The 13005-nt window shown below is 38.3% G+C and overlaps 1 protein-coding gene across 20 annotated transcripts in view; it reads left to right on the plus strand.

Moving 5' to 3' along the window:
- The window catches only part of TCF12 (transcription factor 12), a 164076-nt gene that overhangs the window by 148028 nt on the left and 3043 nt on the right, over positions 1-13005 (plus strand). For 16 of the 20 annotated variants that reach the window (XM_080551795.1, XM_080551780.1, XM_080551791.1 and 13 more), the window contains 4 exons: positions 5657-5771; positions 6611-6782; positions 8083-8315; positions 11471-11624. In XM_080551795.1, the coding sequence (XP_080407921.1) occupies positions 5657-5771; positions 6611-6782; positions 8083-8315; positions 11471-11613 (663 nt within the window). In that variant the 3' untranslated portion in view covers positions 11614-11624. The remainder of the gene's footprint in view (positions 1-5656; positions 5772-6610; positions 6783-8082; positions 8316-11470; positions 11625-13005) is intronic. The other 4 variants (XM_080551778.1, XM_080551793.1, XM_080551792.1 and 1 more) reach the window with 1 other exon arrangement.

The following is a 13005-nucleotide window of genomic DNA, read 5'->3' on the forward strand; positions in this document are numbered from 1 at the left end:
TAACAATGAAGAGGAAGCAACTTTTAGATTAATCCCTAAGAAGAGTTAAATAATTCAGTCCATCTCTTTTAGTTTCTTTAAAAATGTGAGCTATTCTGGAAAAATGTAGTTAATCTTTCCGTAGATCAGAAATATGTTAAAAGAGTTATATAGTAAATGAAATCTCTTTGTAGGTTTGCTTACTTACTTCCATTTTTCTTCCTTTTCATTCAGCCCTTCTCAGAATGCTTACTGGAAAAAAAGCTTTTTAAAAACATGCTTATTTTAGTGGTGCCATGTGTTTGCATGTTTACAGTGTAATTTTAAAGACCAGTTACACGCTGTGAAATTTTCTGTTATAAAACATATTCACAGCTGGGTACTGTGTGATCAAGGCAAAATTTCACCTATCATCAAAATAATTAGGTACCCCAATTGCTGAAGGGTTTGTATTCTATAAAACAGAATTAGTTCCAGGCTCTCCTATTCGCATGTCACACATCCATTTATATTAATTTCAGAACCACTGCAGTAAACATCAAAAAGAACTGGCTACTTTCTATATGCTGTGTGTGTTTGGGGACATTTGGGAAAGGAGGTACTTTCCAATGGCATATCCAGCTTCAGGTTTCTGTGCAAGTTCACGGTTGCTTTTAGTAATGAAGGAAGTGGTATGTAAATACTTTAGAATTTTTTTAGTGCTGCATCATAGTTAGTATTTAATGAATGCTATTAAAGGGAGAGTTTTTACAGTGTTCTGAAATTTAGTCATACAAAAGAAAACCTTTTTTTCATAGGTCATAATGGTGTGGGGTAAAATGAGTGACTGAAAATTGCAGTGACAAAATTGTTCTCTGGCCTCCTCACACTGCTGCTAAGTCCACATAATGCCCAAATGTACATAAATCTCTGCTTCTGTTTTAGACTAAGCTGTGATAATATTTTTATCAACTCAGTTTTGATTGAAATAGGTGACAGTAGGAAATGTCTCTCCAAAACAAATAAAGGCTCCTTGGCCTGCTGTAGTTTAATGTAGTTGTGTAATTTAAATGTAATGTAGACTTGATTTATCATGTAGTGATTGATCTGCAGTTTTGATTGAAGGATGCTTGCTGCGTGTCAGAAACATACTTATGGTAGGAAAATGGAAAAAATTGCTTTTGTATGTATCCTCACTGGGTGAAACAAACTTGCAGATCTGTTTTATCTTAAAATGTGAGTCAGCTGAAGAATTTCTTGGATTAACCTTAATTTTGTTACATCAGAAAAATTGGCTCCAACAGAAGGCATCCTGTTGTGGCCTTTCCCAGTCCCCAAAGAGCGCCCTTTGACATCATTTGCAATCACAGGATCCCAGCACGATTTAGGATGGAATCCTGAATTATGTACAGAGCGGAGGCTGGCACAGCTGGCTGTAGCGGTAACTGGTTTTATTAGTGACAACTGCATTGCAGTGATGCCACAGAAGTATGAGGTGTAATTCTCCAAGTATTCAGTTCTCAATTCATTTCCAAGTACAGTTGTTCTAGTACTTGCTTTTCTTGAGATTGAAAATGTAGAAGAGCAAAAAATTTGACACACAAACAGACCTGTAGGAGATTTTGTTCAGAAATTAAATTTCTTTATATTTTAGAGTACATACCATGAAGTTTAAGAAAATACTTAGTATTGGCTAACAGAAATTTCAACATCGATAAGCTTGTTTCCCTGTTATTGTTTATTTGATGGGCATGTAGGGCTTTTCGGTCAAGAAGTGTTCAGTGGGATTTAGCAGTAAATGAAACTTCCTTGTTTGAGGGGGAGATATCTTTATACAAAACACTTTTGTTTTTTAGCAACAAGAAAAAATAGAAAAATAAATTTAATTTCCCTTGAAGAAGATGATCTTGGCAGAAGGAGCTAGGAAATGAGTAATTTAACTCCTTCTTATGTAATTAGTGTAACCAGACATGGTTTTATTTTAACATTTGCTTAATTTTTGAGCCAGATTTATTTTAAAACTCTAGTTGACTTCATTTCCTGTTCACTCTGAATGGTCTTGTTTTCTTTTTAGCTGGGCTGTCCATTAGACTTATTCAAATAGATTTTTAATATCTCAAACTCATCAAATATTTGCTAAGTGGCCTTTGAAGTTGATTTGTATTTTATTTCGTGTATTATTGGAAAGTTAAGTAGTAATACTCTTTTTTTCTTACTCAAGCTGCTTTTTATTTGTCATTGCAATACAGTGGAAAAAGAACAGCCTGAATTGATTAAAAATAAATAAATAAAGGGCCTGGAAACTCCGTTAAGGATGAAACTCAATCCTCAAGTTAGAGGGTTTTTTTCCAGGTACAACAGGAATCTGAGAAAATTGGTGCTCTCCCTCTGCCTGCCCCTATCTGCTGTAGCGTAAAGTCACAAAGGGAGAGTTCAGCTGCTTCACCCCCACCAGCCTCTGCTCGTGCCTCCAGTGCTCGTATTTCTCTGCAGATTGTGCTCGTACTGAACAACTTAGAGCTGCCCAAAGTGTAAAAACTTTGGTTCCAGAGCCCTTTTGCTTGTCTTCCTGGCATTTGCTGTAGTTCAATTGACGTTTATGACCATGACTGATTCTTTTTACCAGTTCACAGAAGCTTTTATCACTAAGTTTAAAATCGGTAATCAAACAGAAGAACGAGCTGCAGAGCTGCTGTTAACAGGAGAAAGGATTTCATTTTGCCACGTCACTGAGTTCTCCTCCGTGCAGTAGTGTGTCATCAGTTGCTGTGTTCTGTCCAGTTTTTATTTAATTCTCCAAAACACTCAGTTTTCCGGTTTAGATCCCAAATCTTACTGCTTAAATCAACTGGAAGAAGTTGTGCACTTCTTAAATTTTTTGTCTGAGTTTCTGCAGGTTGTCTGATGTGCTGCAAGTCTTTCTTGACATGCATAAAAATAAACACAGCTCACCTAGTAAGTTACAACAACGTCTTGCCTACGGACTACTATTTTCCTCGAATTGTGACTTCCCCGACTGGAATACAACTTCGCTGGTTTGCTTTGAACCCTAAGTATGTGTTAGGCTGTCATTACATACAAAAAATAGACAGTGGTGGACCCCGAAGTGATCTAAGCATATTGCAGTGGGTGCGGTTTCTGTGCTGGTTGCTTCTCGGACTTTCCTAAACCGCTACAGCTTTGGCTGTATCGTGCGGGACGGGAACGCGGCTTCTCAGCGCGCCTTCCCCGCCGGGCCCGAGGGGTCGGGGCAGGGATTGCGGCAGAGGGACGGCGGGGATGAGGCCGGGCGAGCCGCGGTAAGGCCGCGATGACGCCCGGCTGCTCACTGCGGGCCGTGCCGGGGGTGGCGCCGCGGGCCGCAGCTGTATGCAAATGGCGGCGGGCCCGCACCTGGCGCTGCCGCCCGCGGCCCTGCTGCGCGGCGGGGGAGCGGCGGCAGGAGGCGGTCGCGGGGCCTCGGGCTGCCGCCGGCCCCTGCGCGCTGCCCCTCCGGCCGCGGGGCTCTCCTTCTGGCCGGCCTGAGGGGAGGAGAGCCCCGGGGCGGGGGGCGGATTGTCTAGTACATCACAGATCGGAGATAAAAAAAAAAAAATTCACGTGGCGGTCAGTTTTGTAACGCTGTAGCTCTTAAGGTTCCCGTATAAATCTCATTAATCTAAACTGTATGCTCTGAGTTTGTAAACCTCTTCCAAAGAACCGAGATGTGGGCTTGAATTCAGTTTTTATTTCTGATCTATTTTCTGCCTCTATCAGAATTGATTTGCTAATCTGTCACTTCTAGATTAGCTCTAGATTTGAGAGTTGCCAGGGTTCTGGCAGCTGTTAGGTTTGTGCACAGCTTTAAGAAATTTTTGCCCCCCCCCCAAGATGGGGGGGGAGGGAACTGCCCTCAAAGTGATTAATAGCTTGTAGCTTGAATAAAAGCACCCTCATGTGTTAGGACTTAAGCGTGACCAGAAGAACAAAATAAAACACAACCTGAAGGGCAGAACTAGCAAAAGGCTGGGTTTTGTAAGTTGCAGGGATTGTGAGTTCCACCTTCCCCTTGGAAGGATTTTTCTCATAGGCTGGAAGAGTCAGGTCCTGCTCCTTACTCTGGTGAACTCAAGACACAAGAACTGGGAGGACCATATCCCTTAGAAATTCTCACAAACAAAGCTTATGGCAAAAAGGAAGATAAAACATACTTTAAAAAGCACAGATACCCTGCTGTATGCAAGGTTTTCCACAGAACTGCAGAATCTGTAGCAGCCCAGAATGACCTGATACGAGTTGTGGGTTGGCAGGGCTGGGAGGGGGTGGTCCCCCCCGTCCTTTCTTGTTCGTGTGCGTTAGCTTACAGGAACGAGTGTGTATTAAACAAAGGATAAACTTGCATAAGGGTATTTATCTCTCTCTGGGTAAAATCCATACTAAGACATGAAAGGTAAAAGCTGCATTAATTACTCAAGAGGGATTCAAAGCTCAGCAGTTTACTAGGATTGAAGGATTTATTGAAAAACAGTGGTTCTCATGTGTAACTCCAGGCAATAAACCTATTTAATTAAAGGCTTAATCTTCTAGTTGACACGTTTGCTACTGTTCCAATAAAAAGCTTCATCTGTAGCCAATTTTTGTAACTATACAAATAATAGTATCATCTTTGTTCTTTTTTTTTAACTGTTTAATTGCATTATGTTGGTTATGTTATAAATATTTAAAGGACTTTTGTCTCTTTAGGAATCAAAAGCTTTAAATGGCCCATATTCGAATTTATTTAAATTCAGGCAGTTTGTCTTTACCTCTTGCATTTTCAGACTAAAGAATAGTATTCTTTTAATAGATGTTTGCATCGATAACAGTATTCTGTATTGAGCAGCAGGGTTGTTGCTTTTTTTTAAATAAATTAGCCTCTTCAAGCTATGTATTTGCACTCACAGCTACATTATTACATAAGTATAATGTATTAAAGTTCTTGCAAGATTGAGATTTTTTTTTTTTACTATTTCTTCTCAATACTTAAAAATTTAGTTGTGTTGTATTATGAAGGAAATTATGTATTACATGCAGGGGGTGGTAAGAATAGTTCATATGATAAGATTCAGTAATGGAACTAGACTCCACGTGTTTAGCTGAGGAAAGATATTAAAGTGAATAAAATAATATTTTGGAATTAGATGCATTTTTTCCTAATCCTGTTTTAGCAATCAGGAAGTGAGGAGATGTTTTTTTTTTTTAAATGTGTGTGTCTATATTTAAGTGTGTGTGTGTGTATGTGTACATATATACACACACGTTCACAAGCAGTGAAAATTACTATTCCCTGTGATTTTCATTAAAGGATCAAAATTTTATGAGTACTACAGTTGATAGCCATAATAGCTTAAAGCAATCTAATGTTAATCAAATCTTATAATCAGGTATAAATCAAGAATAAAGTTCTGTAGTGATCTGTGGGATAATACTGAAAAAAATTGCTAGGTTGCTACATTATTCCAAACAGGTGTTGGTCACTGTTTGAAGCACAGCTTAATCCAATATGCAGTAATCAAGTGGTTTAGTGTAACAGCATCTTTCAACTAAATCTTTCCCTTACTGAGGTAGAACTTGAACTTTGGTCTCTAATCCAGCAAATACTTTGTCTTTTAAACTTCCATTTTGGACTGTTTCTTTGAATCACGTATTTAATTGAAATGTTTGCTTTGTTTTTCTTTAGGTTGGGACTCATCGGGAAGAAAGTGTCAGCCTCAACAGCAACCATTCAGTTCTTCCCAGTTCAGTTTCTGCTCAGAGCACAGAACTAAATCATAAAACACAAGAAAGCTACAGAGGTAACTTCCCAGCAGTATTAAATGCTCAGTGGTGTCAGTAATAATCTAGATCCAGGGAGGCTGTAGATCTTGGTAAATGTGCATCAATACAGAAAGGGGATAGGAACATAAGTAGAGTTGAGAAATGAGAATTAACTTCAATTTTAAATACTATAAACTACCGCTGTTAGGGATTCCTGCAAAAACTTGGAGGGCATCCCCGTGTTGGATTGGTCCTTGTATAGTTTCAGTAGAACGCTTTGCATTACGGCTGCCTTATAGCTTAACATGCCATAATGCCATTTGCAGTGTGGCAGCCATTTCCAAATCAGCCAGGGGGGTTGCAGAGTGAGCTGATGACTGATTTCAGTCCGGCCAATGAAAGGAAGTCTCTCCACACAACTGTTTACAGTTCACTCAATTTTTAGCCTAAAGAAGTAAGCTATAGGAAACAGAACTCAGCTTATTCATTAACATGCTTGCTCCATTTAGGGATGTGTATTGCAGATTTGGCCTAGCCCCAAGCCTCTGTCAGTGCAGCTATGCCCTTAGATTTGCAGCCCAGACCCGAGGTGCAAATTTTCTTACTTTGCAGAATGACCTTCTGTATTTTACAGTGTCTTTCTCTGGTCAAGCTATTCTTGACTATTAGAATTCCTTTACAACCTCACAACATATGTCCAAGTACAGCAGTGTTACCAGGATCTCTCTTTTATTTTTGTTACCAGAGCATGGTTCCTTGTATTGGCTTCCCAAACTTGCTGTGTTCTGGCCTGCCATCTGCAATATCTGCTTGAGGTTCTGTTACAGGGAGAAATATTCCACTCCTCTGATAGTCACACTGATCTGTTTGCTTGCAGCGTTGTCAGGCGGCTTGCAGAGCCAGTCTGTGGCTATAGGTCCAGCAGAAATCAAGTCTGAACATAAGGAGAAGGATGAAAATATACATGAACCCCCCTCATCGGATGACATGAAATCAGATGATGAGTCCTCCCAGAAGGATATCAAGGTTTCATCTAGAGGCAGAACAAGGTGGGTCATTGACATAAGCTACTGAATTTGTGCTTAATTAACGCTCTGTGTAAGTTGTAGATTGTCTTTAATAAGTTTATTTCAAAGCTTTTGCGTTACCTCTGTGCATATGAAATATAAAGACAGATAGCTTACAGTATCTATTTGAATAGATCTTTTTTTTCCAGGAAAATCACCTGAAAATTATGCATTCCATTGTGTAAGTGCCTTGCCTATAGTTTGCCTATAGAAATAATTAGCATAAAAGATTGAGACAGTCCTGTCCAGTGTATAGGATGGAAGTGTCCAAGACATGTAATCCCTGTACCTAGGCTAGGGCTCCTCTTCTAAATGGGAGCCAGTAGTTGTGGAGAACTGTGGCCTGATAAACTGTGGACTGGGGTGAATATGATATGTACATACAATTTTAGAACTTTTTTTCCCTTCTCAAACCACAGACCAAAAAAACTGGAACTCACACCAGGTAAAATGCTTCTGGATCTGCCTGATAGGCCTGACACAAGCATTGAAATTTGAAATAACAATAAACAATCTGAACCTTGCAACCACAGGCAGTGGAGTCTATACCATCACAGCTGCTTAATGACATTTTAGTATATTAATTTTAGTGGAGTAGAGGCTTTGTAGCAGTTTTGGACTTAAATGAACAGTCCTATATGTGGGGGGGAAAAAAGCTACACAACTTAGTATAATAATTTTAAGTGAAATGAAAAAAAATCTAAATATAACTGTTCAGCCCTACCTTGTACATTATAAGAAATAAAAGTTTTCAAACTGACCAGGTAGATCTTTAACAAAATTGTTTTTAAATAAGCGCATTAAATTGAAAACTACTTGAATACCTTTTTGTATAAGCTAATATATTGGAAACCAGCAAAAGCTATTGGTTGAAAATGATTTTTTCTTCACCTGAAAAGATGGCTGAGTATCTCTAACTATTTGAACATGTGTCGGTAATTGAATAAAGCAGTAGTTAGGGTATTTCTTTTGCTTCAAGGGGACAGCACATTCCCTGTACTTTCCTAGATGCGTTTACCATCTGTAGACAATATTGTGTGGATATTCTTCAGGCAGAAGCCATTGAACGTTTATTTTCTGGAAATTATAGGAATGGCAAGAATTACTTTGAATACTTAAGCATTAATTTCTAGCATTTTTTTTGCTTATTTATATGTCAATATACAATAGAGTAAATGGGAAGAAGTTTTAATTTCATCAGCTGAGAATTTTGAACTAGCAGAGTGACTTGTTTGAAGTAAAAGTGAAATTTCAATATACTTCTATTTACACTTTCTTGCAGCAGTACTAATGAAGATGAGGATTTAAACCCAGAGCAGAAAATAGAAAGAGAAAAGGAGAGGAGAATGGCAAATAACGCTAGAGAGCGTTTGCGTGTACGAGATATTAACGAGGCATTTAAAGAACTTGGCCGAATGTGTCAGCTTCATCTGAAGAGTGAAAAACCACAGACAAAACTGCTTATTCTTCACCAGGCTGTGGCAGTCATCCTCAGTCTAGAGCAACAAGTGAGAGGTGAGTAGCCCGTCATTGCACTGTGGCAATTTGCGGGGTGGCTTTGTTCATGGAACAGTGTTGGTCTCTTGTAATCTGCACAACTCAATGCAAATCACTAAAGGCATGTTAGCTGTTCTGTAACTATGTTGGAAGTTCTTTAGGAAAAGCAGGGAATTGCTTTTAATGAAAAGAAAGGAAGGATGGGAGTGTTAGGTTTATACTTTTTTTGTGTGTATTTTCCTAGCCATTTTGCTATCCAAGTTTTCTAGGCAAATCAGTTAATTAAAACATTGACACGACTTGCTTTAAATTGTAAAAAGTGCTTATTTAGTAGTACAGAAACTTTATCAAAAATAAGTGATCTGATTTAAGATGAACCCCATGCAACTGAAATTTAAAAATGTGGCGAATTCAACTGCATTTACTTAGCTTTTTGCATTGAGCATAGTTTGGGGAGGAGACCTGCAGCTACTTGAATTGAGTAGAGGTTGGTTTTGCATGTATTTTCTTTCCCTGATCCCTTTTGATTTTTCCAGGGAAGAAATAGGCTTATCAATAGTTGCAGAAGGAAGAATTCTTTTCGCAGTTTACTTTCTTTAAAGAAAAATGCTTCCTCTGGGAATCACGTTTAGATCTTCAACTGTTCCGTTTTCATTTGTTGGTGAAGCTACTGATGACTTTTAATCTCACTTAATGACAGAGGTGTTAAAATTGAGACACCTCTGTCCCTCAGGTAGCTGTCACTGAAACTGGTGGAGCATTCTTTTACTTTGCTCCCTTGGACTATTGAATAACTGTCTTCCTTTGGTACTTCACTGACGTAAGCGCATCAAGAACTCGAATTCTTTCAGATGTGGATGATGCCAGTGGTCAGTTGCTTCATGTGCTACATCTTTGAATCACTGATGTCACTGGAGGATGTCAGTGTTTTATTTTTATGTACGTTACTTTCATTTCCAAATTTGTGGCTTGCTGTAGGTAAAAGCAATTGTTTAGTCTATTGGAAGCTACAGAGTATTCTAATGCAAGCTTAGCTACTCTATGGTAAGGATGAGACGCAAAGGGTTTTCAGGCAGAGTTGTACTGACGGAACTGTTAATAAAACACGCTGTCTCCAGTCAGAGTTCTTGCATGGTATATGCAGAAACTGTGATTATGCTGCAGATGAATGAGATTAAAGTTACCAGAGCTTTGTGTGGCACCAGCTAGTCTTGGCATCTCTGAGACTTCGACCTTGGGATTTTTTTGGTCTGAAAATCCTTGCATTTCTCTGGAAGATAAGATTGACTTTTATGAAGAAGTCGGAAGAACATCAATGAAGCATGTTTTAAGGACTAAAAAACATCAGGCCCATCTCCCTACTCTTACAGGCCATGCAAACCATACAAAGCTCTGCATTAAAATTAATGAGACCACTTTCGCCTTGGTTGCTTCCATACCTTATGCCTGTATTAGAAATCTTTTCTAAATGTAATGGCAGTTAATTTGGACTTACTTTATAGACAGTTTAAATCAAGATTTTTCCCTTCCTCATGTTTACATCTCACCTTGTACTTTACTGTCTGTGCATTTGAAGAAGACTGTCACAAGCACACCGTGCCTCTTGTGAGAGACTGCATTCCTCATTTTCTCTCGTCTTTCTTTGCACCTGTTCCAAGCTCAATTAAGTATCCTAAAACTGAGTGACCAGAGATTTGTGTGGTATCCAGAGCTTTTGCCAGTGCATTATATAATAGCATAAACAATTTCCTCTCTCTGCTGGTAAAGCATCTTCTCATTTTGTGATTAGTGCTATTCAAAATGAAACATTTCAGATGTTAAGCTTTAACTGTAGGCTAGCATTTTTATCTCCGTTTCCTAAATCACTGTAAATTAACTTCCTTTCAAAGTTTCCATATAATGACATCATCTTTAAAACTTAAAGGCCAGCCACATTTAAACTAAGAAAACTGTAGTTCAGAAAAGTTACTTTTTTTTTTTTTTCCAGCAGACTCTTTGTGAGTGATCATCCTTAGGAATTCCAGTAGGAGGCTGTTGATAATGGTTTGAGTGGAAGTACAATTAGCAAGTCTGTGCAAAATTGCCTCTGTCAGATTAGCTAGAGGAACATCCTGTAAGATGAACAGGGTTCAGCAGACTGCAGTTATTAGTGGGGCATCAGTGCTATAGAAGGGAAGGGCTAAGAGTTCCGGTACTGAGCTCCTGCTGTCTGCTCTGTTTTGGCAGTTTCTTTACAGTTAAAAACATACTCGCAATCTTAAACTGCAAAACACAATTCACTGATAACAAGAAAAATACCTCAAAATGCTGATTAAATTCAATATGCACTGAGGAGAAAAATCACTTATTTCAATTGACGGAATATATTACGTATCTTTGTGTGTCTTTCTGGCCACTGAGATTTGTCTGTTGTCTTTTGATTCATGAAAAGCCATTTTGAAGGACAAACAGGTGACTTAGAAGCTGTAAATTACTTGAAAACTAGATTCAAATCTACATCTATGAAGCTAACTGGGGAAGTAGAAACATACTGATGGAAATATTTTGATAGTTAGTCCACAGCTGGCTATTACAAAGTAGTGGCTTTATAATGTGAGAGGAAATAAGGTTTAAAAAAAAACCTTTTTGCTCTGTATGACTGAATTGGAAGAATATAATGGATAACCAAGATGGGCGGTGGATGTAGAGAATTAAGTGACTTCAGAAATTCTGCCTTCTCTAATGAGCTAATACTTAAGGTGAAGAAAGAAGCATTAACATTACTAAAAGCAGGGTGATGTCAGAAGGGTTGGTATGACTTCAACATAAAATGCAAAAATGTGTTTTATTTCGTTGTAAATTGCAGACATTTTTTTCTCAGCTTGTACTTCTAGCTACTTTGTGTAACAAGGGAGGCAATTTTTTGTTCTTCAGTATTTTTGAAGGCAGGTAGTAAGTTGTGTGTTTTGTTGTTGTGTTTATTATTATTATTATTTGTTTGTTTTAAAATACTAATCTATGAGTTGGACTTCCAGTAGGGCTTGTCTGCAGCTTTAGGCACCTGGGCTTTAACACAGGGCTGTAAGTACTCAGGAAAGGGAAGCTGCAGTGCTATTTTTACTGCAGTGATTAATGTGTTGATACTCCCTTTGGTATCAGCATACAGGATGTTAAGAATCATTTTTCTGTTACAGAGAGAAACCTAAATCCTAAAGCAGCCTGCCTTAAGAGAAGGGAAGAAGAAAAAGTTTCTGCCGTATCGGCAGAGCCGCCAACACCACACCCAGGAAGCCACCCTGGCCTGAGTGAAACTACCAACCCTATGGGTCATATGTGAACACCAGCCAGGTATGTCTCGTCTAGAGCGGGGTGGCTCTGGTAACATTTGTTCTGTTTGTTGCTTTTTATTGGCTAAAATTCGGAAGAACTAGATATGTTTATTCTCAGCTACTGAGCTGTCATTAGTACAAACTTCTTGCTAAATACTTCCCTGTTTCTGAGCATGAGCAGAAGCGTGCAGATTTATGTAGTTTTGTAATAAAACAAACCCAGGAAATTTGTGAAATTCTCTCCATTTGCATCTGTTTTTACTGATGATTATGTCTCTTGGCTCAGGTGGCCTGCTTGGCATGATATCAGAGGAATAGATAACAGCCTGCTAGATAAGCCAAGAATAACAGAGATGAATTATACATCTTGAAGTGGTCTAAATATCACCTCAGTTCATTTAAAAATCCGTGCATTGTGTCCCAGGGCTGGTAGAAGCAGTTGGAGGTACTTCTCATCTGAGAGAGGTTTGCTGTCTGGCTTAGGGCCAGTCATTTTCACTCCTATCACTTGCTCAACAGAGATGGCGAACTACCTTAGCTATTTCCACTAATACAGATCGCGAATTAAGATTTAAAAAGCAATGCTAGCAGCTTTGCAAGACAAAACAGTGTTTCCAAATGCTCCAAATAGTTCAGTATGAGATGGTTCATTTAAAACAGGCTGGTGGGGAGGCCTTACAGGAATGAGTCTTCTCCTTCTGAAATTGTTGATTTGGGTTTTATTATGCAGTGTTTATCTTTCTTTGTTAAGTGGGAAAAATTTGTCTTTAACAAGAAAAAATGCTAGATATTCTATGTTTTTAAAACAGTAGTGCTGTTGCCACTTTCAAAAGTTATCTATACAGATCTGGTTCAGTGCTGTTTGATGGCCTGATTTTCATCTAAAATCATCTGAAAATTTTATGCTTTGGGAGGGCGCTTCTGTTGTTGTTTATATAGACAGTTTCATTTCTATTTTAGCTTAAGGTAAGAGTATCTTGCCAGAATGTATCCCATGGAAGTGTATTATTTCCTGGTGTTCTTTACAAAGCAACAGAATGGCATTTAAATCGAGCCTTATTTGAGTTAGTACTTCCCCCATTTTCTTACAGGCAGCTTCTTTCTTCATCAGCTAAATGGATTTATTTATTTATTTGTCTATTTTTAAGGAAAATAAGGTGATATGAATTGCTTTAATTTTGTTTGTTTTTTTTTTTCATACCAGAGCAAAAGGCTGTTTTTGATTTGTTAGATAATTCTTGATTTACAGATTTTGTATTTTGTTTCAAGTGAATCTTGCCATATTTCAAAAGTTTATCTTTGCTTTCATATTAAGGCACTTTCAAAAACACAGCACTATGAAATAGCAATAATTTTGCAAGATGACTAAAGCATAAAGTTGACATGAGAAGATTGTTACA

This window comes from Anser brachyrhynchus (assembly GCF_964034855.1).
Source record: "Anser brachyrhynchus genome assembly, chromosome: 11".
Classification (NCBI taxonomy): Eukaryota; Metazoa; Chordata; class Aves; order Anseriformes; family Anatidae; genus Anser; species Anser brachyrhynchus.